Consider the following 27,965-nt stretch of genomic DNA (forward strand, 5'->3'; position numbering starts at 1 on the left):
GCTCATATTAGATTACCATATACATATTTACAAAGCTTTTGTAACATCAATCCCACTAAACAGCCCAGAAGTTGATACTCCTTTGATTACACTGGGATTCATTCATGTTTTTTTCCTCCTCCAGATAATGGTTTATAGCTTAGTTAAGCCGTGGGAAATCAGCTTCCTGAAATTCACCAAGGTCAAAGTGAATGCTGCATCTGTGATCTTGGTGAAAACGTTCGAGTTCTTCCTCCTGTGTAGCAGGGAGGATCCACCTTTTCATCCCTATCTCCGTGATCTTGGGAAGTGTGGTGACAGCACATAACAAATGTCTAAACCATTGTCCGCAGTCCCGGGAAGTTGATGGCCTAAGGCTGATATCCAGCTCGGTTAACTCTTTGAGGAACCACATGTTTTGGCAGAAGATGGCCCATCCTGTGTCACAGATACTGTCGTTATAGCTCAGGATAAGCTTCTGCAGCTTGGCAAGATGACCCGTCTGTATTAGTGATGCTGAAAAATGAGATCACGCTAAGTGCTAAAATACAAGAATACTTTCTACTGTGGCTGTTTGCCACTTCCAGTAACACAGTAGCTCCAAGGTTGGTAATGACAAGATTGGCGATTCTTAATGATTTGTTATTAGCTACCAGCTTTAATCAGGGCATCTGAACTTACCAGAGCTATTCTCTGTGTATTCCAATACAGCTTGAAAAGTGTTCCTTTTTTCTTTCCAAATCCCAATCCAAAGAATATCTTTTTTGTCAAGTTCCTGCTCTTGGCTCAACTAGAGTCCCAGCTCTTCCTGCAGACTCTAACTAAATATGGGAGTGATTGGCTTTAATGAGCACCATTTATGTGTAAATAGTCTTCTTGCTGTTTAATACTGTTTAATTGTTCACTGCTCATTCAGTCATTCTTCATTCAGCAAATATTTAACTGAGCACTTTCCAAGCTCAAAAGACACCTGGGTAGTTTCTAATTCACCTTAGGGACCTCTAATACACAGAACAATTTTCCCTTTGAAGAGCACATATCACAGTAGTACCTAAAATGCCCCTTAATAAATAATAGTGATGAAGCAATGAAAAGATGATAACACCTGTAAAGGGAGACAGGAGAGCTACCCAAAGCAAACAGTGTGTGCTTCCCTTGCCAGCCGAAAGCAGGGATGGATTACAGAGATCAGATGAGTAGCACAGAATCTCGAGTGAGCAGGGGCTTTGGAGGTCTCCTCATCCAACCTCCAGATCAATGATCAGAGAGGACTCTCTCTTTCACGGCTCCTCTAGTGGAGACCAGCCTGCTCCTGCCTGAAGCATCCCCTCAAGTTGCCCCAACAGAGTGAGAGAGTTCCAAGCAGGAGAAAGCCCTTCCTCCGGGTCCCTTTCTGCCTTCCAGTGACTTTCACTGATGGCCCCCACAGCCTGCTGGACACCTCAGCTCCTCCCTCACACCAGCCCTGCCGTGTTGGACCAGAGTCTGGTCCCGTCAGCTTCTCCCCCTTTAGGACTAACTGTGCCCAGGTCTTTCAGTCATTCTTCACGTGTCCTGGCTTCCAGAACAAACAGGATGCTCCATCCCCATCACTTTAATCTTTCCCACAGTTTGGTTCCACTGTGCATTTATTTGCAGCTTAGCATTCCAGGCACTCAACAGCTGCCCTCCATTCCTAGGTGTCCAAGTTCATGTGTATCTCTTCCTTGCTCTACAACATGACTCACCATATTCTCAAGACCTAAGTGTTAAAGACAATGTGCATGCTTTTCCTATTGAAGTATTTTTCTATTGTGGAAATTTTCAAAGGTACAAAACATAGGAGCATGAACTCCTGTGTCCCCATCATTCGGCTTCATTACATCAGTCTTGTTTCACCTACTTCCCATCTTTTCTTTTTCTTTCTTTCTTTCTTTCTTTCTTTCTTTCTTTCTTTCTTTCTTTCTTTCTTTTCTTTTTCTTTAAGTAGAGGCATACGTCGTTTTATTCCACTTCACTTTACTGTGCTTTGCAGACAGTGCTTTTTTTATTTTAAATAACAAATTGGCAGTTTGTGGCAACTCTGCACCAAGCACCATTTTTTCCAACAGCATTTACTCACTTTGTGTCTCTATGTCACATTTTGGTAATTCTCACAATATGTCAAACTTTTTCCTTATTTGTTATGTGATCAGTGATTATGACTTGCTGAAAGCTCAGATGACGGTTAGCACTTTTCAGCAATATTTTTAAACTAAGGCAAATATGTTCTTTTTTTTAGACATAACATATTGCACACTTAATAGACTATAGTATAGTGTACTGGGAAACCAGAAAATTGAGTGGACTCGCTTTTTTGCAGTCTTTTCTTTATTGTGGTAGTCTGAAACTGAACCCACAATATCTCCAAGATATGACTATATTCTATTTTTATTTATCCTAGAATGTTATTGACTGTATTCCCTGTGCTGTACTTTTCATCTCCAGGACTTATTTATTTTGTACCTCTGAATTCCCTTTATCTTTTTCACCCATCCCCCACCTACCTCCTCTCTGGTAACTACAAGTTTGTCCTCTGTATTTAAGAGTCCATTTTTTTTGTGGGGCGCCTGGGTGGCTCAGTCGGTTGAAAGTCCAACTTCAGCTCAGTTCATGATCTCACGGTGTGTGAGTTCGAGCCCCACATCAGGCTCTGTGCTGACAGCTCAGAGCCTGGAGCCTACTTCGGATTCTGTGTCTCCCTCTCTCTGCCCCTCCCCCATTCATGTTCTGTTTCTCTCTCTGTCAAAAATAAACCTTTTTTAAAAAAAGAGTCTTTTTTTTGTTTTGTTTTGCATTTTAGATTCCACATATAAGTGCAATCCTATAGTATTTGTCTTTCTTTACTTATTTCACTTAGCATTACACCCTCTAGGTCCAACTATGTTGTCACAAGTAGCAAGATCTCATTCTTGGGGCACCTGGCTGGCTTAGTCTGTACAGCATGTGACTCAACCTTTGGGTCATGGGTTCAAGCCCCATGTTAGGTGTAGAGCTTACTTAATTAAGAAAAAGAGAGGGAAGTGTAGGTTTGTGTGTATCTTTTTAAACAAGATCTCGTTCTTTTTTTATGGCTCAGAAATATTATATGTATACATACGTATCACTCTTCTTTATCCATTCATCTGTCTGTGGACACTTAGGTTGCTTCCATATCTTGGCTATTGTAAATAATGCTGCAATAAACACAGGGGTGCATATATCTTTTCAAATTAGTGTTTTTGTTTTCTTTGGGTAAGTACCCAGTAGTAGGATTACTGGATCATGATATTTCTATTTTTAATTTTTTGAGGAACCTCCATACAGTTTTCCACAGTAGCTGCACCAATTTACATTGCCATGAACGGTGCATGAGGGTTCCTTTTTCTCCATATCCTCTCCAACGCTTGTTGACTTTTTGATTTTAACCATTCTGACAAGTGTTAGGTGATTCTTCATTGTGTTGTTTTAAGATTTTTTTTAAAGTAACGTCTACACCCAATGTAGGGCTCAAACATACAACCCTGAGATCAAGTGTCACCATGCTCCACTGACTGAGCCAGCCAGGCGCTCCCTCGTTGTGGTTTTGATTTGCATCCTCCCATTGACTAATGATATTGAGCATCTTTTCATGTGTCTGTTGGCCATCTGTATGTCTTCTTTGGGAAAACCTCTGTTCAGTTCTTCTGCCCATTTTTTAATTGGATTATTTGGGATTTTTGGTGTTGAATTGTATAAATTCTTTATACATTGTGGATATTAATGCCTTATTGAATATATCATTTGCAAATATCTTCTCCCATTCAGTAAGTTGCCTTTTCATGATTTTGGTGGTTTCCTTCATTGTGCAAAAGTTTTTTTTTTTTTTTTTTTTTTTTTTGGTGTAGTCCCAATAGTTTAATTTTGCTTTTGTTTTTTCTTGCCTGAGGAGTTATATCTAGGCCAATGTTGCTAAGGCCAATGTCCAGATCACTGCCTGTGTTTTCTTCCAAGAGTTTTATGGTTTTAGGTCTCACATTTAGGTCTCTAATCCATTTTGAGTTTTTGTGTATGGTGTAAGAAAGTGGCTCAGTTTCATTCTTTTGCACGTAGGTGTCCAGTTATCCCAATACCATTTATTGAAGAAACTGCCTCTGCCCAACATTGTATATTCTTGCCTCCTTTGCCATAGATTACTTGATCATATAAGCATAGATTTATTTCTTGGGTCTTGTTCTGTTCTATTGATCTATGTGTCTATTTTTGTGCCAGTACCATACTGTTTACATTACTACAACTTTGTAGTATATCTTGAAATCTAGGATCCAATTTTGTTCTTTTTCTAGATTGCTTTGACTATTCAAGGTCTTTTGGGTTTCCATACACATTTTAGGGTTATTTGTTCTAGTTCTGTAAAAAATGCTGTTGGTATTTTGATAGGAATTGTATTAAATCTGTAGATTGCTTTGGGTACCTATGGACATTTTAATAATATTTGCTCTCCCAGCCCAGGACTATGGAATATCTTTCCATTTGTTTGTGTCATCTCCAATTTCTTCTATCAGTGTTCTATAGTTCTCAGAATATAGGTCTTTTACCTCCTTTGTTAAGTTTTTTCCTAGGTATTTTATTATCTTATTATTTTTGGTGCAATTGTAAATGCGATTATTTTCTTAAATTTCTCTTTCTGCTGCTTCATTATTAGTGTATAGAAATGCAACAGAATTCTGTATATTGACTTTGAATCCTGCAACTTTACCAAATTCATTTATCAGTTCTAATAGTTTTTGGTGGAACTTTAGGGTTTTCTAGATATATCATTATGTCATCTGCAAATAGTGAAAGTTTTACTTCTTCCTTACCAATTTGGATGCCTCTTAGTTCTTTTTTTGTCTGACTGCTGTGGCTAGGGCTTCCAGTACTATGTGGAATAAGAGTGGCAAGAGTGAACATCCTTGCCTTGTGCCTGACCTTAGGGGAAAGCTCTCAGTTTTTCCCCATTGAGGAAAAAATATGATGTTAGCTGTAGGTTTGGCATATATGGCTTTTATTATGTTGAGGTGTGTTCCCTCCAGTCCCACTTTGTTGAGGGTTTTTATCATGCATAGATGTTGAATCTTGTCAAGTGCTTTTTCTCTATATACTGAGATGAATCTATGGTTTTTGAGATGATCGTATTATTATAGTTTAAAGCAAATCCCAGACATTGTTTTAACTTTCCTATACTGTTTGAATTTGCCAATCATGTGAGTATCCTAATTATGATTATTTCACAATTTTATATTTATTACATATTTTTAAAATCTGGGTAATCGGATCATAGGTTGTGGAAATACTTACGTAGTTTACTCTGGGAAAGTGCTGTTATTTATAAAGGAAAAAAAAATAAGGTACAAGTGATTAAGAAATTCTTAAAGGATGTTTGTTAAAATCATCAAAGCAATATAAAAGTGGCAATGGCTAACCACACACATTAATACTTGTTATTAACTAAAATGTTTTTGGAGGGGTGCTCATTGCTTAAGAGATCTGGCAGCTGGTGGTTACACAGCGATAGAGGTGTGGGGACAAGAGTAGATGAGAGACACAGGTGTAGTCTCCAATTCATTGTTTTCCAATGGGAAGCGGACATATAGAGGCGATTTTAGGGGATATGTGAGAATGGTATTATAGACTCTGAATCCCACCGTGTACAAGCTATTCCTTATTCAATTCTCATTCCATCTTTCTAAATTGACATGGAGAAAGCATCAGATTGATGTTAATATGCCTCTAAAGCTCTCTCTCCCCCTTTTTCTAACCAAGAATGAACCTCTATTCAAAGCTTTCATATGGCAACAGTCTAACAATGTCTATATATGAGAAGTGATGCCTGTATTTCAGTTATAGTGATGATCAGTTTCCTGTTTTTGTTTTGTTTTGTTTTTGAGGCACGGAGGGGCAGAGAGAGAGGGAGAGAGAATCGAAAGCAGGCTCCACGCTGTAAGTGCAGAACTCAACAAGGGGCACGATCCCACACACCATGATATAATGACCTGAGCTGAGATCAAGAGTCTGATCTTAACCTACTGAACCACCCAGGCACCCCTGTTTCTTGTTTAAATAAAAGCATTTAAGTTAAAGAGTTAATATGAAGAAAAAATTAAGTAACAGTGCAGGTACGACGTGGACAGGGCAAACTTTGTGAAGGCAGACCTTAGGTAACTGAAATTTGAGTAACACCAAGCTGGCTAGAGAACGCCACAACTGTCCTGCTTTGGGGAAGGCAAGGAGCAGAAGCTGGAATGACCCATTACCACATCTATGCCCATCTCCCCCTTTGTGAAAAGCCTGCCACTCTCTTCCTGGCCTTTGAATTGCCCTTATTCGTTTTCACCAGATCTCTTCTAAGCAGGTGTCAGAGAGCAGGGAAGCTTTGCAGAGGGCTCAGCCACAGGTCTGGCTGCCCTCCCTCCTTTCCTTCCTCTTGCAGGACAGGCGCACTGGGCTCCCTGTGCCAGCACAGCTTTGGGACCAGTAGATACGAACCCAGGACAGCCACGTCCTCTGTCACCAGGGAACAGCTGCTCAGTCTCAGCACTTGAAGGGACTCTGAGAACTTCAGTGTTTCCAGAAGCAGCTTCAGGTTGCCACCAATACATTTATTCCAAGAAAGGTCGAATACTTCCAGAGCAGGGAGGTGAGCAGAGGCTTCAGCTAAAATTGAGAATAGTAAGAAGAGCAAGCATTTAGGCTTCCCTCTTTGAAACTGAGCAACCTGGGGCAACATATTAATAGAACTAAAGTTAAGACAGTTGTGGAGACTGTTGTCTTTTTCCCGAAATTCATGACCACAGCTTCGGTTGTCTAATTTTATTTGAGAGAAATGCTGGAAACTTTGGAAAAGTAAAACTCAGCGAAATGGAATTCACTATTGACTGGGATTTTTCTCCTTCAGTTGACATCCAGGAGGGAGAAAGAGGCAAAGGATTTGGACAGCTGGTCGGGATTTCCAGTACGTGTCCTGGTTTTACGTATTCCCTTGTACAGTTACCGCTAAGGTTCAGACAGGGGGCCAAGTCTCCTCAAGACTCTGAAACACCAGAATATGTTTGTGTCTACCTACCTGCAGTGACAGAGACAAGGAAGGGAACTAGTGTATTTTGGAGAGATTTTTAAAGAAGATTAAAAGAGGTTCTGCTCGATTCTCAGTTGCTCCTAATATTGCAATTAACCCAAACAACTTATTGTCAAGATATAGTTAATTATGCTTTAATTCCAATCTTCTTTCTAAAGAATAACAGGTGTCCAAGGGGCAAATATATATCCTTTTATAATATGTAAAAAGAAAATCCCTATCACCTACATGGTACAGGGACCTATCAATGAGAAATGGAGCTTTTTCTTCTAAAATTAAGGTGGAGAAATATGTGTTTATGTCTTAATGCAAACTGATATAATTCAGTGTAATATCTGCTTGATTATGATTCATTATCATTATGCAGCAATAATTGAAAGGAGTTATTATCCTCTGATGGCAGAAGACACAAAATTAAAAACAAAATTTTCTTTAAAAATTATCCAACTTTTGGGGCGCCTGGGTGGTTCAGTCGGTTAAGCGGCCAACTTAGGCTCAGGTCATGATCTCGTGGTCCGTGAGTTTGAGCCCCGCGTCGGGCTCTGTGCTGACAGCTCAGAGCCTGGAGCCTGTTTCGGATTCTGTGTCTCCCTCTCTCTGACCCTCCCCCGTTCTCTGTCTCTCTCTGTCTCAAAAATAAATAAATGTTAAAAAAAAAAAAAGAGTTTAGAAAGAGAGATTAAAAAAAAAAAATTATCCAACTTTTTCCAGATAGAAAGTATATTTATAAAACATCATGGGGGCACCTGGGTGGCACAGTTGGTTAAGCATCTGAGGTCAGGCTCAGGTCATGATCTCAAGGTTTGTGGGTTTGAATAGCCCACGTCAGGCTCTCTGGTGTCAGCTCAGAAACTGCTTTGGATCCTCTATCTCCCTCCCTCTCTGCACACATGTGCTCTCTCTCAAAAAATAAACATTAAAAAAAATTTTTTTTTAAAAATCACGTTGTCCCTAAATTTATTTTTTGTAGCACCTTCCTAACTGAACATTAGTCTGAGCAATGGCATGCATCATGTATGTGCGTGCATGTGTTTACCTAACCATTTGGGGGATTACAGACCCCTTTGAGAAGTTACTTTGTTTTACTTGCTTAGCTAATGTCAGAAATACCTAAAATGTGGTTAGGGTATATACAGTGAAGAAGAAGTGTCATCTCTGCCTTCAAGGAGGTTATAAACTGGGGGAAATATGCACATTGAGAAAAACACACAAATAAATACATAACTGCAAATTCTGATAAAAGCTATAAAAAAGATACGGGGCTCCTAATTTAGATCAGAGATGCTGTATTAACAGGGAGCATTCGTGCTGAGACCTGAAGTCAGGGCTCCCCAAGAAAGAATAGGGTGTGGGGGCGTTCCATCCAGAAAACAGAAAGGCCTGAAGACAGAGGCGAGCCCAGTGACAGGAAGGAACCGAAAGAAGCTGGTTCAGGGAGCAAGGGGGAGAGGGGCCGAGATCACCTGCCCCTTTTAGACCCCATGAAGGAATGTGGATTTTACCAGAGGTGATGCAGGCAGCCATTGAATCTGTTTAAACTGGGTAGTAGTAAGATCCAATTTACTTTTTTTTTTCAAGTTTATTTTTATTTATTTTTGAGAGCATGCACGAGAGAGTGTGAGCCAGGGCAGAGAGAGAGGGAGAGAGAATTCCAAGCAGGCTCTGCTCTGCCAGCACAGAGCAATGTGTGTGCAATGTGTTTTGTTTGGGTGGCAAATTCAGTAAAATGACACAAAGTGCCTCTGCCTCAGAATATCTCCCTCTGCTTGAAGGTCATGGTCTTGCCCCTCAAAAAGGCAGAAATTCCAGATTCTCTAGACCCTTGATCTAGGTTGGGCTGTATCCATGACCTTCCAGCAGGCCTGGATTCCTAGAGAAGACAACAAATCATCCTGGGAAGTAGATGTTGGGCAGTCAGCTAGGCTCACACACTAGCAACTGCCTCGCTTTTCCCATAAGACTCCCAGCAATCCAGTTTATATTGTCACCTCAGTGAAATGACAAGTTACCATGGATATGGACCTCCAGAGTTGGCTACGTACGGTCTAGATTTTAATTTTTTTTATTTTTTTAAATTAATTTATTTATTATTTTTTTTAATTAATTTTTTTTTAACGTTTATTTATTTTTGAGACAGAGAGAGAGGGAGACACAGAATCTGAAACAGGCTCCAGGCTCTGAGCTGTCAGCACAGAGCCGGACGCGGGGCTTGAACTCACGGACCGTGAGATCATGACCTGGGCTGAAGTCGGACGCATAACCGACCAAGCCACCCAGGCGCCCCTAATTTTTTTTTTAACATTTATTCAGGGGTTTTTTGTTTTTTGTTTTTTGTTTTTTTGTTTTTTTGTTTTTTTTTTTTTTTGAGAGAGCATGAATGGGGTGGGAGGACAGAGAGTGGGAGACAGAATCCAAAGCAGGCTCCAGGCTCTGAACTGACAGCACAGAGCCCAATGTGGGGCTTGAACTCACGGACCGTGAGATCATGACCTGAGCTGAAGTCGGGTGCTTAACCAACTGAGCCACCCAGGTGCCCCACGTACAGTCTACATTTTAAATGTTAGATTTGCAAATGCCAGAATCATTCATGCGGACTTCAGAAGGCCACTTTTAGGGAAGCATATTTCCTGAAGAGAAGACAAATTAGTACTTCACAAGTTTGCCTGTGGCCGAGCCTTGGCATGAAATTCTGATGTATGGAATATGTGTTCTCATGTGTTACTGTACGTGCTTGTAGGGATCTGGGGAATTCTCTTACCGAGGGCGGTAAACGTCTCACTTTGCAAAGCACAGTTGTTGATGAGTAAGGACTTCAGGGCTGGTAAAAATCGGAGCCGGCTGAGTAGGTTTTCAGAAGAGCCGCCCATCTTTTTGTTGGCAGATAAATCCAACTCTTGAAGACTCGAGAGTAAAGGGATTACCTGGGCTGTTAAAATGTCAGCAGTGATGTGTTTTAGGCACCATCTCACAAAGAGTGTTCTGGGTGTTTGGGTCCCACAATCTCCCTCCTTGACACACCCCTGCGCACACGCACACCAGCCACACTTCCCAATGTACAGCTTGGGCTTTTCTGCTTCCAAGCCTCTCTTCAGGCTAGAAGTTAAGACCAAAGATTATGGAGACAAAACTGGTTCTAATCCTGCCTCTGCTGCTAAAGAATTGTATGACTTCAGGGAAGTCACTTAACTTCCCCGAATCTCGGTTTTCTCAATAATGAGAAGAATAACAGTACTTCACAGGGTCATTGGAAAGATAAAACAACTGAGTATATTTAAAGTACTTGGTACACGGCCTGGCACACGTTAACATCTCAATTAATGTTCAGTGTCATCATTCTTTTCTCAGAATAAAGTAATAAGTACGAGGAAGGCAATGAAAGCAAGCAGTCAGGGGGCGCCTGGGTGGCGCAGTCGGTTAAGCGTCCGACTTCAGCCAGGTCACGATCTCGCGGTCCGTGAGTTCGAGCCCCGCGTCGGGCTCTGGGCTGATGGCTCAGAGCCTGGAGCCTGGTTTCCGATGCTGTGTCTCCCTCTCTCTCTGCCCCTCCCCCGTTCATGCTCTGTCTCTCTCTGTCCCAAAAATAAATAAACGTTGAAAAAAAAAAAAAGAAAGCAAGCAGTCAGGATGGAGGTCTGTTGGTGACAGCACTGGCTTGGGGTCCTGAGGGCCCTGCTGTGCCAGGAGTTACTCCTGCTTCACTATCTTCTGCTACTTTTCATGCTTGCAAGCCTTTGGCCTCGCTCTTTCCAGTGTGGGAGATGCAGCATCCTGGCATCTCTGTGGGGCTGGCTCACCCCTGAGAGCCTTCCAGGGACACCTTGGTCACATAACCCCTTGGTCACTATCACACCACCCTATTTATTTTTGCTTCTGTGAGGTCTGTATGTAGGGCCTGCTTCATCCCCAGAGTGTGCATCAAAGTCTAGAACACTGGAAGCACACACACATTTGTGGGAGGAGGGACGGAGGACGGGAGAAAGGCAGAAGAGAGAAGGCAGGCACGTGCAACCCCAACAGATGTAACTGCTTCTTCCTCTTCCAACCCCCACAGCACTCTGCTCTTCACCATGTAGTTGGTTTATTCCTGTCCCTGCCAGACTGAAGCTCCCTGACTGTGAATTTGCCTTTGCCCTTGGCACAGTGCTCCATACAGCTAGATGATTGGCTAAATGATCTGTAATTCCATTTCTTCGGAGCTGTCTAGAACGATCAGAAAGAAGAATGGGGAATTACTTAATACCATAAGGTATACACAGGATGTATGTTCATTTCCATCTTTTCAAAATTAGACAGTTTGCTACAGTTATTAAATAATCATTAGCTTTCCAAGGCCATCCACCCGTGTTGGTGGCTGCAAATGTAGTAAGAGAGGCTAATCCATCCCTTGTGCTATGCTAGTGGTAACAATGGAGGTGCTCTAGCACCGTACCCTTCCTCTGAGTAACAAGATGAGTAACAACGTTACTCAGTTGTACCGAGGGAACTTCATTCTTTGGGATCTGGTGCATTCATAACCCAGGAGTGTCTCCTCCAAGCATGACACTCAGAAGTAAAGGGGATGGTGATATTCCATAAGGCTCCACTTGGAGCCCAGAAACAGATTGTTACTTTAAAATCTTTAATGAAAGGCTTGGACGCTTCTGTTTTTCAAATTGAGGCATAAGAGTCTAAAATGTAATTTAGCAGGTCTCAGGATGCCTGGGAGTTTCAGTTGCTTAAGCGTCCAACTTTGGCTCAGGTCATGATCCTGCAGTTCACGAGTCTGAGCCCCGCGTCAGGCTCTGTGCCGACAACTCGGAGCCTGGAGCCTGCTTTGGATTCTGTGTCTCCCTCTCTCTCTGTTCCTCCCCCGCTCACATTCTGTCTCTCTCTCTCTCTCAAAAATAAATAAACATTAAAAAATAAAAATAAAAATAATGTAATTCAACAGGTCTAAAATATAGACGTCAGACCTAAGAACCCATTTTAACTCGTTTCCTTCCCCAATCGTACTAAAAACAACGAAAAAATTGTTTCTAGTCTTGTTTTTCATGGATTCATTCTTTCAATCAGTCATAGTCAACAAGCATTTGTGGGGTACCAACTGTGGGCCCGAACAAAGGGGAGGTTCTGAAGGTGTTCCCAACACAGGAGGGGCCCCTGACCTGGAGAGGGAGCGAGGACAAAGGCCCCAGGGACAGAGGTCAGCACGCACAAATGACCGGGGTAGAGTCAAGGAGGGGAAGGGTAGAGAATGAGGTCACAATGATAGAGGAGGAACTGGAACACCATTTGGACTCTCAGTAACCTAGGCCCGAGAGGACGGTGGCCTGAACCAGGGTAGTGGAAGTCTAGGTGGTGAGCTGTGGTCTGATTCTGGAGGTATTTTCAAGGCTTACTGTGGTCACAGATGGACTAAAAACCTTAATGGCAAGGCTGCACTTGCGCTGTTTGTTATAAGAAACTGCATTTATACATTATGTGGGGAAATTACAGGATTGTGTCTATGGTGGAAAGTGGGTGTGTGCCCTAAAGTTGTAACGTACACCCATTATGCACCACCCTGCTGACTTGTGTAACTTTGTCTGTATCTAAGGGGCTTGGCTTCACTTGTTAGTCAGAAAGCCTCAAGGCCCTTTGTTCAGCTTTCTCTCCACATCCCTGTTTGAAATAAACTTTGTGACTCACAGACTCATTTCTAAACAGGAACACATATTCAAAATTTTCTCCTTCAAGTGCCACATCCATCATTTACAAACGTGTTTAGGAGGAATTTAGATGTGCTAATACTTAGTGGGCACTTAATACATGCCAAATACTAGATTGGGGGCATCCACAGAACTTTTTAGGATGTGACGCTTTCAGTAACTCCATAAACTGTAAGTTTAAGGGGACGCCTCAAATTTACCAAGTTTCCAAACATATACTGAGGTTCCAAAAGTCCTTCCTTGGCTCTACAGTTCACACTTACTCAGCGACATCACGTCATCTATCGTCAGCGAGCACTGGTGAAGATCCAGGACTTCTAGATGCTCCAACGTGGCCAACTGAGCTGACGAGTCTTCAAAACCTCCACCCAGCTCCTTGTTGCAGGAAAGGTCTAATTTCCTCAGTTCACACAAGTACCTAAAAGCAGCGTCTACAAAGAAAGTCAAAAGTCCCATTTTGACAAATTACAAGGTGGAAGGCAGGTGCGTAGAGGGAGACGGAGAAAATACACTGGGCTGAGAAAAGCCAAGGCGAAGGAATAACTTTAGACTTCCCACCATCTGGCCGTCTTTGGACCTGACCGTGGCTTCTAACACACACCATCCGTGATCTGCAACGCGTGCCAATGGCTCTGGTCAAACCCTGCAACTAATGGTTCTCCTCCTCCTACACTGGAGCATTGGCATTTCAGAGAATTCTAGACTTAGGCAAACTGCCAGTGAGAAGGATATTACAGGCTCTGTAAGTTGAAGGGAAAAACACAATTTCATTTCATGGTCTCCCTTACTGTGGATACTCTATATAGGGGAATAAATTTTAACTACAGATGCCACTGATGCTGTTCTTTTCATCGGTACCAACTCCTTCCTACTACTAAGCATAAAATAATGCTGACATTTTTCAAAAGTAAGAGAAAAATGGAGAGCTTCAGTAGCACATAACTTTTATTTTGCCCCATGTCTATCTCAAACCCAAAATACCCTGGCCTTTTCAGAGGCAGTCATTTTAAAAGGTTGTTTTTGTAATCGTGCAAGTATATGCTTGTCGTAAAAGACTTAGAAAGTAATAAAACAAGGAAGATTTAAATTACCTATCATCTTATTCCCCAGCCTAACCACTGTGCATATTTTGTTGAATGTCCTAACAGCAATTATAAAGTAAAATTGCACATGTATATAAAAACCTCACCCAATATTCTGACACTCTTTTGCGATAGTCCACATGAATGTAACTTCAGTACTTTCAGATTTGAGGTACTTTTTAATCCCTGAGCAATACTGTTCAGACTGCCACCGATGTTTCTGTTAATGGAAAGATCAAGTACTTCAAGATTTTGCATCATGGGTAGCAACTGACCTGGAGGGAAGAGAAACAAACAAGAGCAGCTCAGTAAAAATGCGGGGTGTGACTGTTGGGGAAAAAGGGGAGGGCAGCTTCATGTGACCTAGGGGTACAGTGCGCCACTGTTCCAATTCAGGGTAAGAGAAAGCACAGCCAACCTTGACCCCCAGGCTGTCTGATCGTGGGCATCTTCACACTTATTTTCTGGGAAGGACTCATCCAAATCCCACCTACCCACAAACGCCCCATCTTCTGATGTGAGGTCGCAATCTACGAGCTCAAGCGTTTGTATCTTGCTCCCTTCTTGGAACTTCTGGAGGATCAGAGGCAAGTTTCCTCCCACTTTACTGTTCCAGGACAAGTTCAGCTCTTCCAGCTCAGGTATTGCCTCCAGTGCTTCTCCTGTTACCAAAGAACCCAAAGACTGGATTGATTGCTAGTCCACAAAGCAGGGGATCCTTGTCAAAATCAGTACAACCATTGTTTATGGACTAGTATTAGCCAGGCGAGGGACTGGTTAGGTGCCAGGTGCCGAGGAACAGAGTGAAGAAAATGACCCACCTCCAGCCCACTCCCAGCAGTGGGCGCTTCTGTATTTACAGGCACAGCAATTCTAGTCCCTCCAAAGTTCAGAACCATGCCTATGTATAAAAATCATAAGCAAAACAAAGCAAAACACCCCAAGGGTACCTGGGTGACTCAGTCAATTAAGCATCTGACTTCAGCTCAGGTCATGATCTCACGGTTCGTGAGTTCAAGCCCTGCATCGGGCTCTGTGCTGACAGCTCAGAGCCTACAGCCTACTTTAGATTCTGTGTCTCCCTCTATCTCTGCCCCTCCCCAGCTTGTGCACGCTGCCCCACCTATCATTGAGTTGTTTTTGTGGTAATAAATATTTATACTATTCCAACTACTTTCATCCACCCTGTCTGGGGTCATCATTGCTGGGAAGCTGGGCCAGAGGAAGAGGTGAGGCAAAACAGGGCACTGGCCACCACAGGGGTGAAGCTCACCCTGACATCAAGAGTAGCACACAAAACTGAAACCGAGCACTGCAGAGAACTAGTAACAAAGCATAAGGCATCAGCCGCTCATAACAGCCATGCAGCCCTGGCGGGTGGAGGAGGATGCAGTGAGAATGGGGTGGAACTTGACATTTCTGAAACCCTTTCACGTAGGAAAGCATCCGAGGGCCAGAATGGAGGCTGGGAGAGAGAATAGGGAAGAGCAAGGAAATCCTCTTTAGGAATGATTTCCACGGCCTTGGGTAGAACAGAGGCACATACATGAAAATGCACTTTCTCAGCATACAGGGTCAGTCTCGACACCAAACAATTAAGAGTGCTGGAAAGTCCCTTGTGTCCGGAAGCCTCTCCTCCACTGTCCACTACTGGGCTTGGACTTCTACCATTGGTTATTCACTGTATGGAGTGAGGTTTCAGGAGTGCAGGAGCCTCGTGTTAAAATGCATGTTCTCCCAGCACAGGAATCATTTTGTGTGTCATCGCCAGTCAGCTGGGGTGTCTTTTCTGGGGTGGCATCACCCTGAAGCATTCCCCAGGATCAGAGAGAGAGAGAGAGAGAGAGAGAGAGAGAGCGCTCATGACTGATTAACCATGTCTGCAGTGCACATGGTACTGGAGAGCCACGCATCTATCATCTTGCACTAAGCAACTGTAACCAGTGTAGCAATGATGGAACGCCTCCTGATTTATGGTCTCTCATCAGTCAACCATCTATTCTCCAGGTACCCCATCTGCCATCAAGGCTAAGGAAGACCCCTTCTGATGGGAGAAGATGCAAAAGCCCTTCCAGAGAGGAGTCTGGGAAAGGGAGCAAGGCATAAAACATCACAGCAACAAAGATGCAGACTCTCTCTTGAACCTGGCAAGTTCGGAGTGAGTCCCAGGGCAGAAATTCCATTCCCTGGCTTCTTAAGGCTGGAAGATCATAACAAAGATTAGACTCATCATAGAAAATAAACAACATTTTCTTTTTGTGCCTGAGTGGCGGTGAGTTGAATTTGCAACTCTGCTACACAATAACCAGCTGCTAAATTGATTACTTAAAATCACTGAAAGTTAGTTTTGGATGAGGGAAGAGCAAAAGGAGGGACTATCCATTATTGAGCACATGCTGGGCATGTAGTAAATGCTTTAAAGAAATTAGTTAATCCTCACAATAGTTTTCTGAGGTGGATATGAACCCCATTTCAGAGATAAGAAAGCTGAGGCTCAGGAAGGTTAAATCATTTGTCCATGGTCACAAAGCTAGTTAGAAGTGGGGGTAGGATTTGCACTAGGACCTGGCCTGCTCTCAGATGGATGGTGTTTCTCCTCGACTACAGGAAGGGTAGGCCAGGGGCATTAATTGACCTCGATCTTCCACAGAGGACAGATAAAAGACATTTGACATGAACTGTGTTGTCTCTACAGAAATCTTTGCAGAGATGTAAATGATCAAAATATGTCATTGAAATAAGAAACTCCAGACCAAGAGAATTTTTAAAAATGTTAATGGCAGGGGCGCCTGGGTGGCGCAGTCGGTTAAGCGTCCAACTTCAGCCAGGTCACGATCTCGCGGTCCGTGAGTTTGAGCCCCGCATCAGGCTCTGGGCTGATGGCTCGGAGCCTGGAGCCTGTTTCCGATTCTGTGTCTCCCTCTCTCTCTGCCCCTCCCCCGTTCATGCTCTGTCTCTCTCTGTCCCAAAAAAAAAAAAAAAAAAAAAAAAACGTTGAAAAAAAAAGAAAAAAAGAAAAATGTTAATGGCAGCTGAAACCAGCAAGCATTTTAGTAAAGGGTTGGGTAACATGACAAATTGTATCCTACATTCTATGTTATTCTATGTTCAGTAATTAACTAACTTGAGGTTCTAGTTCTATTGAAACCATTGCTTTTAGTTTTAAAATCTTGCTTTGGTCAATTTTTTTAAAGGGGAGTGGAAAAATAGAAGAGGTTGTTTTCGAATTGGAGAATAACTTATTATCTACCTCAATTTTACAGGTGAGTAACAGTGAGTAAACAAATTTGACAATTATCTCCATTTAAATTCCATGAGAGCAGATACCTGACCAACCTTTTTCCTTTCTCTATCCTGGGGCTTAGCACAATGCTAGGTAACAGGCTACTTAGCTTTTCAGAAGTTATACAAGTGCCCAGCGTGGCATTTCATCGTCCTTGTGCTCTCATCCATGAGCCCCGGAGGGGCTGTGACCCAGATAGTTTGCCCTTGATGCTTCAGAGCTGCTAGCAGTGAGGCATTCATCATACCCAGTGCTCGAACATCATCAGTGGTAAGTCTGCAACTTCCCAGCCTCAGGATTTTTAACTTGCTGACGAGATGCATTTGCTGGGTGACTGAATGGAGGGTTCCACCTATAAGATCATTCCAGGAAATATCCAGTTTTTCCAAGTCTGGGAGAAGAGGCAGCAAAGCAACTGGAAGGGAACAAGAGAAAAGACAGATTTGCACGTGCAATGTGTAATTGGTAGTACATGGGACCCAGTGCATATTGCACTGTAAGAGAAGAGGGAGGGGTGGACATGTTGACTTTCAGCAAAGCACGGCTCCCTCAGCCATGCAATCGGGACAGACTGCATTTCCTAGGGCATTTTCTATTTCTGCCAAAAATGCAGTGGTATCTTCAGATTTCATACAACTCCTTTATTGTAGTAGAAACGGTAATTCTACTGTTACTAGCATTGTCACTGTAATATGTACACTAGTCCTTTCCATTTTTGCAGAGCACCCTGACGTCCCTCACCCCTTCATCCTAGTGGATCCTCAGGCTGAAAGCAGAGGACTGCACTGTTGGCCAGGGTTGCTGAGATTGAGGGTACTAGTTACCCTTTCTTTGTGATCATCATTGCCTGGGTATCACAGCCTTCTGAAACTCCCATTATATTTAAATGGACCGACTTGTGGAGATTTAGATAAGCACAAAGCCTGACCAGAATCTTCTCTGAGTATCTGCCATCACTCGTTAAAAGTGAAGTTACTGCCTGTGAAAAACATTCTCAAAGGCCATCTTTATCTCCTGAAGCGACAAGAGAGTGGAGACTGGAGACTGGAGACGCCAGCCGAGAGGAAGTAAAGCATCTTTGCTTGTTTGTTTTTAAATATGTCTTGAAGGTTAAGGGGCAGCCATCAGAAGCAGCAAGCTGAGGTCTTATAGCTACAGGCACAGCAACTCCAGACCTTCCAAAACTCTGAGGCCATGCATAGGAGTGAAATTTGTTTTTGCCTTTTGTTTGTTACTAGCTTTCAAAGCAGTTGAGCCCTTTCAACTTGTTCACCAGAATTCGTATGCTTTATAAAGCATAAGTCAACTGAACACATTAAGAAGGAAAAACAATTAAAAGCAGGATTGCTGGGGCCCGCGCTCAGAGATTTCAAGTCAGCGGGTTTGTGCTGAACTCAATTGCCTGTGTTTGCACCAGCTCTGCTAGTGACTCTTGACACACAGCCATCTGGAAACACAGGTGCAGTCAGGGTTCTCTCTTAAGAGAGCTGTCCAAAGGAGAACCTGGGTAGCTCAGTTGGTTGAGCGGCCGAATTCAGCTCAGGTCATGATCTTGCAATTCATGGGCTCAAGCTGTGTCAAACTCTGTACTGACAGCTTGAGCCTGCTTTGGATTTTGTGTCTCCCTCTCTCTCTACCCCTCCCCCACTCAGTCTCTCTCTCTCTCTCTCTCTCTCTCTCTCAAAAATAAACTTAAAAAAAAAAAAACACTTAAAGAGAGTTGTCCAAAATATAATGGCATGCGTTTTAATTAAAATAGTCAAGGACCCCTCAGTCAAAATTCAGCTGTTTTGACACCTCTGTGTTGGTGGACACATCTAATTTGATAAAAGACTTGACTCAAGGCATCTGGGAGAAAGAGAAAAGATAAGGTGGCAGTGGTTGTATGGGGGGGGGGTCTTCACGACCGGACTCCTGCTTACGTGTGACACGTGATGGTTACACTCTCATTCCACAGATGACAACACCCTTTTACATGCCCAGCGGGGCTTGGCTCTACGGATGAGCCACACGAGTTTAGATCTTACGCAAAACAAATGCTTTTCAGGGAAGAAGAAGCAATCGGTAGGGAAGTAAAATTACTCAGGAAAAACAGACAAATGAACCTTCCTCCTAAACTTGGCTCAAATCTTTGTAGCTTGAGGAAAGATTAATTTGTCTTTTGTTGTTGTTATTTTAAATAGTGGTGCCACTGCTCTTCCTGATTGGGTGGGGCCACCCTGCAGACCTCGGGTGGTCAGGTGAGTGATGGGTGTGTTTTGCCTGCTCATCTCCCCTCAAAGGCCCTGGGTCCCTCTGTGCCAAGTCAGCTGCATACAGACCCACTTCCCTCACGTCCGCGGTCGTTAATCCGCAGTTATTCAGATCCAGACATTTGTTGACAGCCTTTCTGCCCAGCTTCTGCAGGAACTGCTCGTTTTTCTCCATCCTGGATCCCAACTCCATTTCTGAAGTGAGAGGCTTAGCTACATTATCAGGAGAAAGAAGAACTTGCTGTTAATGCAGATAGTGTTAAAGATGCACGGCGATCGCCATAAGACAAGTAAACAGGCTAACAACAACCCTGAGCTGGTCCTTGGAGAAACCTCAACCCAGAAGAGGAAACATTTACCAGGGGACAGAACTTAACTGCTGTCCTGCCTCCGGGTGCTGGACAGTGATCACTCCCATGACCCTTTTCTTACAAAGGAGCCTGAGGAACTCGGTGGCTGTTCTTTCCTGGCCTGACCTAGGTTTCTCCTCTCGTAGACAGTGTTGTTCTCCCTGGACTGAGCAGTAAACTTGTTAGCACAGGGTTGAAGCCGAGCACGGCTGAGAGACGCACAGATGTCTCCGGTGAATGCTCATGGTGGGGAACACAGGTAATTTGACCAAGCAAATTGCCAAATTTGCCAAACAAAGGCAAAGTGTTGCAATCACTGCCAATGGGCTTCAGCTGGCTACAGGGAGCGACTCAAACACTTGCTGCTCATTTCGTAGACCATTCCATTGACAGATGCAGAGACAGTGGTGCCTGGGAGAGCTTTTCTCAACTCCTGCCACAGGACACTTTCAGGAAGACTCACTTGTCCTTCTTGTCACTAGAGACTACTTACATGGCACGCTCACCAAGTTCCTCTGTACTAACACAGTACTAACGTGATAACACTAAAATAATAAAAGCCTTACTTTTTCATTTTTTTTTAATGTTTATTTCTGAGAGAGAGCGTGAACGGGGGAGGGGCAGAGACAGAGGGAGACAGAGTCCGAGGCAGGCTCCAGGCTCTGAGCTGTCAGCACAGAGCCCGACACGGGGCTCAGGCCTACGAACCATGAGATCATGACCTGAGCCGAAGTCAGACGCTCAACCGACTGAGTCACCCGGACGCCCCTAAAAGCTTTCCATTTATTGAACACCTATTATGTACGAGTGCTGTACCTACCCCATGTGCCAGCATTTGAGACACGTATAAAATACATCATCCTTTTGGAAGAAAAAATGAATATGCAAAAAGGGGTCACTGACAGTGACTTTTTAGAGGTTTTATAAATGAAAATGTACAATTTAAAACATATAAAAAAAGTTTACTGGAATCCAATACAAAAGTGTAAGTTCTAAATGTGCAGTAATATTCTAACCCTGACGAAGTATAAAACCACATAGCTAAAAAGAAATACTATATTGGTACCAGTGAAAATTAATGGTAGGACTCCAGTAGTAATCAATTTAGATTTAAATACTAGAAGAGTAATAAGAATGCTACCTCTGCTCTGTCTCTGTCTCAAAAATAAATAAACGTTAAAAAAAATTAAAAAAAAAAAAGAACGCTACCTCTCCACAGTGTGTCTGGCAGCTTGCTATTTTTTCTATTATAATTTATTGTCAAGTTGGCTAACATACAGTGTGTAAAGTGTGCTCTTGGTTTTTGGAGTAGATTCCTGTGGTTCATCGCTTACATACAACACCCAGTGCTCATCCCAACAGGTGCCCTCCCCTCTCCTCCTCCCATCCCCCCCCCCATCAACCCTCAGTTTGCCCTCTGTGTTTAAGAGTCTCTTATGGTTTGCCTCCCTCCCTCTCTGTTTGTAACTATTTTTTCCTCTTCCCTTCCCCCATGGCCTTCTGTTAAGTTTCTCAAGATCCACATGAGTGAAAATATATGATATCTGTCCTTCTCTGACTGACTTACTTCACTCAGCATAATACCATCCAGTTCCATCCACCTTGCTGCAAATGGCAGGATTTCATTCTTTCTCATTGCCAAGTAATATTCTATTGTATATATAAACCACATCTTCTTTATCCATTCATCAGTTGATGGACATTTGAGTTTTTTCCATAATTTGGCTATTGTTGAAAGCGCTGCTATAAACATTGGGGTACATGTTCCCCTATGAATCAGCACTCCTGTATCCCTTGGGTAAATTCCTAGTAGTGTTATTGCTGAGTCATAGGATACTTCCATTTTTAATATTTTGAGGAACCTCCACACTGTTTTCCAGAGTGGCTGCACCAGTTTGCATTCCCACCAACAGTGCAAGAGTGTTCCTGTTTCTCCACATCCTCGCCAACATCTGTTGTTGCCTAAGTTGTTAATTTTAGCCACTCTGACCGGTGTGAGGTGATATCTCAGTGTGGCTTTGATCTGTATTTACCTGATGATGAGTGATGTTGAGAATCTTTTCATGTGTCTGTTAGCCATCTGGATGTCTTCTTTGGAAAAGTGTCTATTCTTGTCTTCTGCCCATTTCTTCACCGGATTATTTATTTTCCAGGTGTTGAGTTTGGTAACTTCTTTATAGATTTTGGATACTAGTCCTTTATCTCATATGTCATTTGCAAATATCTTTTCCCATTCCATTGGTTGCCTTTTAGTTTTGTTGATTGTTTCCTTTGCAGTACGTAAGCTTTTTATCTTGATGAGGTCCCAAAAGTTTATTTTTGCTTTTAATTCCCTTGCCTTTGGAGATGTGTTGAGTAAGAAATTGCTGTGGCTGAGGTCAAAGAAGTTGTTGCCTGCTTTCTCCTCTAGGGTTTTGATGGTTTCCTGTCTCACATTTAGGTCTTTTATCCATTTTGAGGGGTTTTTTTGTGTGTGTATGGTGAAATAAAGTGGCCTTCTTCATTCTTCTGCATGTTGCTGTCCAGTTCTCCCAGTTTGCTAAAGAGACTGTATTTTTTCCATTGGATACTCTTTCCTGCTTTGTCAAAATTAGTTGGCCATACATTTGTAGGTCCAATTCTGGGCTCTCTATTCTATTCCATTCTGGGTCTATATGTCTGTTTTTGTGCCAATACCATACTGTCTTGATGATTACAGCTTTGTAATAGAGGTTAAAGTCTGGGATTGTGATGTCTCCTGCTTTGGTTTTCTTCTTCAATATTACTTTGGCTATTTGGGGTCTTTTGTGGTTTCATACAAATTTTAGGATTGTTTGTTCTAGCTTTGAGAAGAATGTCAGGGCAATTTTGATTGGGATTGCATTGAATGTGTAGATTGCTGTTTTTAAGCAAACACCTATAGGGTGTGGTCTGTGTAGGGATGGTTGATGTTGCCGCATTCTCCCAGTAGGAGGCAGCACCATCCACAATTTTATCTCTTTACACAAGCCTTCCATTTCTATCAGGGTGCATTGCATACAATGTATTTTATTTTGGGTATGGTTGCCAGATTTAGGAAAACAGAAACAGCCTGTCCAATTAAATTGAGACTTCAAGTAAACAAGGAATCATGGCTTAGTAAAAGTATGCCCCAAATATTGCATGTATTTTATGTGGCAACCCGAATTTTGAGTAGAGCAGAAGCGAGTCAGGGATGGGGGGATGGGGAGGGACTAACTCTTGCATGCAGTGAGTCCAGGACATTTTGTTAAGCTTAATTCAAAGAGTCTCAATCACACTGTTTCATAGATTTAGAACCTGAGACACAGAGAGACTGTAAGTAGCAGAGTCAGAATGTGAACCTAGAACAGACTGCTCCAGAACCCATTATGTGTGTGTATGTGTTTAAATTTTTGGGTTAGGGGGTATCTGGGTGGCCCAGACAGTTAAGCGTGACTTCTGCTCAGGTCATGATCTCATAGTTCGTGGGTTAGAGCCCCGTGTCTGGCTCTGTGCTGACAGTTCAGAGCCTGGAGCCTGCTTCAGATTCTGTGTCTCCCTCTCTCTCCACTCCTCCCTGGCTCATGTTCTCTCTCACCCTCACTCTCAAAAATAAACGAACATTAAAAATTTTTAATACGTGGGGCGCCTGGGTGGCGCAGTCGGTTAGGCGTCCGACTTCAGCCAGGTCACGATCTCGCGCTCCGTGAGTTCGAGCCCCGCGTCAGGCTCTGGGCTGATGGCTCGGAGCCTGGAGCCTGTTTCCGATTCTGTGTCTCCCTCTCTCTCTGCCCCTCCCCCGTTCATGCTCTGTCTCTCTCTGTCCCCAAAATAAATAAAAACGTTGAAAAAAAAGGAAAAGAAAAAAAAATTAAAAAAAAATTTTTTTAATACGTAAATAAATTTTTGTGTTAAAATATTTCTCTGCATGATACCTTATGCTTTCTCTTTTGTTTTTAAGACTTTATCCCCATAGGATCGACCTACGATCATGCTCAAGTTCCAGCCTTCCCAAACCTTTTTCTTCTCAAGCCACTATTCTGTCAATCATTTCCTTTACTGTCAAATGTTTGGAAAAGGTGGTTTGTACTTGCTGGTCTCACTTCACCACATTTACCAATCAACCTCTATGTTCTGGTGACCACATTCACCTATTCAAACAAATTGTTTCTCAAAGGTCACCCGCAGACAGATTCAGGACTCTCTTCTCAGACCACATCCTGCTTGGGCATTCTGTAACGGTTGATCTGATGGGCAAGTCTAAGACCGCAGAAGTGGAAGACTTGGTTCAAATTGTGGGTCCTGCAGGTGAGCAAGAAATTTGGCTTCTCTGAGCTTTGGGTGATTCATCTGTAAAACAGAAACTCTAATTTCTGCCTTGTTCATTTCTCAGGAGCATGGTGACTTACATTTCCTAGGGCTTCCCAGGGAGATAGGACTCTGCAGGGCCTTTTACATGAGAGGTATGTTATAAATATTTGTTGAATGAACAAATAATTGAATGAATGAATGAATGAATGAATGAATGAATGTTAGCTTTAAAGCTCCTTAATTACCAAAACAAATCAACATGATAGACTTTTATCGAATGCCTCAGTATAAATATAAGTACTAATTTATGAGATCCATGGACATGAACTTACAAACCATATATTTCATTTTTTTAAATACATAAAACCCTTTCTTCAAAGGATAGCTTCTGTCACAGCTCAAGATATAAGGCAGTTGAGTCAGAGCTGCTACCAGTTGGCTGAGTTGTGGTGACTGGTGCCCTATGGAGAGCACAAAGTTGTGACACGTGAACAGTTCTATGGAGTGATTCGGGACCTTTTCCTGACTGCTTTACCGCTGAGACAAGCCCCTGCTTCTCCATGTGATTCTGTGAGCTAAGCAGTATCTTCACATTAAGTTCTTTTCCAACTTATATCTTCCAGGGTTGGTTTCTTGGTCATAAACAACCATGAATCCCAGTGGTTTCATAAAACATAATAATGTTTGTATGTTTGTAACGTGGGTGTTGCTGTGCAGGGAACCAAGATAACAAGTTCCTGTTTTCCATGAGCTACGTGTCCAATGGAAAAGGCAGGGGCACCTGGATGACTCACTTGGTTAAGCGTCTGACTTTTGGTTTCAGCTCAGGTCATGATTGCACAGTTCGTGGGTTTAAGTCCCACATTGGGCTCGGTGCTGACAGTGTGGAAACTGCTTGGGATTCTCTCTCTCTCTCTCTCTCTCTCTGCATCTCCCCTGCTTGCTTGCTCTCTCTCTCTAAATAAATAAACATTAAAAAAAAAAAAAACAGGCCGACAGGAAATCCATGCTCACAAAACAGAGGAGAAGTGCAATGGTGGGGGCAGGCAGAGGGTACATGAGCACACGATAGTGACAGTAAGCACCTCAGCTCCCATGGGCAGGTCACATGGCAATCTTTCAAGAGAAAGGGGTGTGTGAATGCACCTTAAGAGTGAGTGAGAGTCAGTCAGTTGGGTGGACATGAGGGAAGGATAAATGGGGGGAGGGGTGCAGGAGGGTGGTGACACAAGGGAAGGTCTTTGTAGGCACAGGGAACCCCTTTGCAAGAATGCGGCCAGCTCAGGAAACTGCAAGTAAATCTGAATGTCAGGAGTAGTGGGTGAACATGAGGTTGAGGGAAGGCAGGGGTCATGAAGAGAGATCCATCTGATCACAAACACCTTGAAGACCATGTTTGGGATTGTGGACATTCTCTTCGAGGCAAGAAAGACTCAGTGAAGGATTTTAAGCAGCTGAAAGATATCATATCTGTGATTTAGGAAGAGGACCCAGTGGCACTATGGAGTACAGGTTGGCAAGAGAGCAAGAATAGAAGCAGAGAAACCAGTTAGGAAGCTGTTTCAGTGGTCTAGGCAAAAAAACAAAAAACAAAAAACAATGAAAGCCAGAACAGCAATGGAGAGGAGGAACCAGATCCAAGAGTCATTTTGGGGGCAGAATTAACATGACTCCAGGTACCACTGAATTTGGGGAGACGTGGAAATGGACAAGCCATGCATGGCTTGAATGGCCAGTGTTGGCCAGTGGGGAAAACCAGCTGCCTGGCCTTGCACTATTAATTTAATCATGGTTATAGGTATTCATTAACTATGCTCCTAAAACTTCAACTTATACTTTAGAACAAATACCAACAATTTTCTGATAGAGGTTGTCTTTCTTTTTAAGTAGACTTTAACTTCCTATTTCTAAAAAATATTTAAAATATACTTAATCTACTTTCAAATAAAATTATATATATATATATTTTTTTTTTTTGAGAGAGAGAGAGACAGAGAGAGAGAGAGAGAGAGAAGCATGAGCAGGTTAGAGGGGCAGAGGGAGAGAGAAAGAGAATCTTAAGCAGGCTCCATGGTCAGTGGGGAGCCCAACACGGGACTTGATACCACAACCCTGGGATCATGACCTGGGCCAAAATCTAAAGTTGGATGCTCAACCAACCGAGTTAGCCAAAATGATATTATTTTTGGTATTTGATGCAAATAATCTGACAGAAATGAGGGTAGGTATAAATGAAACAAGATTGGCCATGGGTTGATAATTGTTAGAGGGAAGTGATCATGGGGGTTCCTTATACTATTCTCTCTACTTTTGGGTATGTTTGCATTAAAAGATTAAAATGCTTAAAAAAAGATTAAAATGCTTAAAAATACATTTAATCTAATAGATTATACATATATATATTATACATATATATGTATTAACTTTTTTAATGTTTGTTTATTTCTGAGACAGAGCATGAGTGGGGGAGGGGCAGAGAGAGAGGGAGACACAGAATCAGAAGCAGTCTCCAGGTTCTGAGCTGTCAGCACAGAGCCCAACAAGGGGCTCGAACTCACAAACCGTGAGATCATGACCTGAGCCAAAGTCAGTCGCTCAACTGACTGAGCCACCCAGGCGCCCCTCTGATAGACAATATATTAATGGCATTGTACATGACACATAGCTTTAAGGAAAGATTGGGCAATATTTATTTTCATAACCCTTGAATTTGTAATCTCTGTTCTAAGAATTTGTACTAAAAAAACAAGGCTGAAATACAATGACGTATGGAAGAGGCAAGAGGGAAAGACAAAAATATTCACTGACAGGCACAGGATGGAATATCATGCAGCTGTTAAAATTAGGCATATAAACATCATGTAGCAACGTGGGGATTGAGCAGTATAAAAATATGTTTCAGAAGTAGGACCACAGCTCCTTGTAAGCTCAAGAGGGATTTGCAAGCTATTATTATAACTGCAAAAGATGCCCATTCTGGCCCCCAGCTACCTCCTCCGTGACTGTCCTATTACTTTTGTCCTCTCTCCTCTCATCCTGCTTCAGCACCCCTGACCTTGGGCTCGCTCTCAAGTACTCCAGGCTCAGTCCCACCCTGGACCTTCACATTTATAGCTGCCTTTGCCTGGGAAGCTATTCCCACAGGCATCTACGTGACTGGCTTTATTCATTCACTCTACTTGGCTTACTTTATTCAGATCTCTGCTCAGGTGCCACCAAATCAGAGACTCCTTCCCTGCAACCCCATCTAAAGTAGTACCCCATCCATCATTCTTAGTCTCCTTAGCCTGCTTTTCTTTCTTTGTATCATTTATCACGCTGAAATTATGTCTGCATCTGGTTCCTTGTGTACGTAAGGTCCTGTGTTATGTGGCTGCATTTCTAACACAATAACGGCTGACATACAGTAGGTACTCGATCAATGTTTATTGACTAGCTGGTTGACCATAAATGCATGTATATGAACAAAATACTGTATCAGAATGAAAGGAAACAAGGTATTTTCTCTATACCTTCCTGTAGTGTTACATGTAATTTAAATGCTAGTAATTTAAAAGTAAAATTCTTGAAGTATTTAAAGCATTTAAGTAACATAGTAAATGCTTAGAATAGAGACTCATATTAGGTTTAGTTTAACCCATATGATGTCTTTCGGGGGAAACATTATTCTAAAAAATAGAGAAATAACAGCAGTCAGTTTACCAGTATCTAAGATGTTTTCTGTTTTCTGTGCGTCATCGCTGGGTTGGAAATCAGCAGCTTCAAGGTCATTGCTCTTTTTTCTGCTTTCAGCTTTGGTGGGCCTGAGTTTTGAGCTCCTGAAGAATTTGTTGACAAACGAAGTCCGGGGTTTGGTTTCTCCATCTGAGGAATTTTTCTTCCTTCTTTGACTCATGGTCAAGTTGAAAGTGGTCTTTCTCAATAAGACATCTTCCTGTTGTTTTCAGTT

The 27,965-nt window shown here is 42.6% G+C and overlaps 1 protein-coding gene across 1 annotated transcript; it reads right to left on the reverse strand.

Moving 5' to 3' along the window:
* Positions 1-139: 139 nt before the first annotated feature.
* LRRC31 (leucine rich repeat containing 31) lies at positions 140-27,911 on the reverse strand. The gene is made up of 9 exons (XM_047098671.1): positions 27,719-27,911; positions 19,446-19,589; positions 17,372-17,539; positions 14,336-14,503; positions 13,949-14,116; positions 13,023-13,190; positions 9,831-9,998; positions 6,484-6,651; positions 140-495 (listed from the first exon to the last, which is right to left on the reverse strand). The coding sequence occupies exons 1-9, from the start codon at positions 27,909-27,911 to the stop codon at positions 140-142; spliced, it is 1,701 nt and encodes a 566-aa protein (XP_046954627.1).
* Positions 27,912-27,965: the final 54 nt, after the last annotated feature.

Source organism: Lynx rufus, unplaced genomic scaffold, assembly GCF_022079265.1.
Source record: "Lynx rufus isolate CCGP_SWC_20201006 ecotype Redwood Valley unplaced genomic scaffold, mLynRuf1.p SCAF_5, whole genome shotgun sequence".
In the NCBI taxonomy this organism is placed as follows: Eukaryota; Metazoa; Chordata; class Mammalia; order Carnivora; family Felidae; genus Lynx; species Lynx rufus.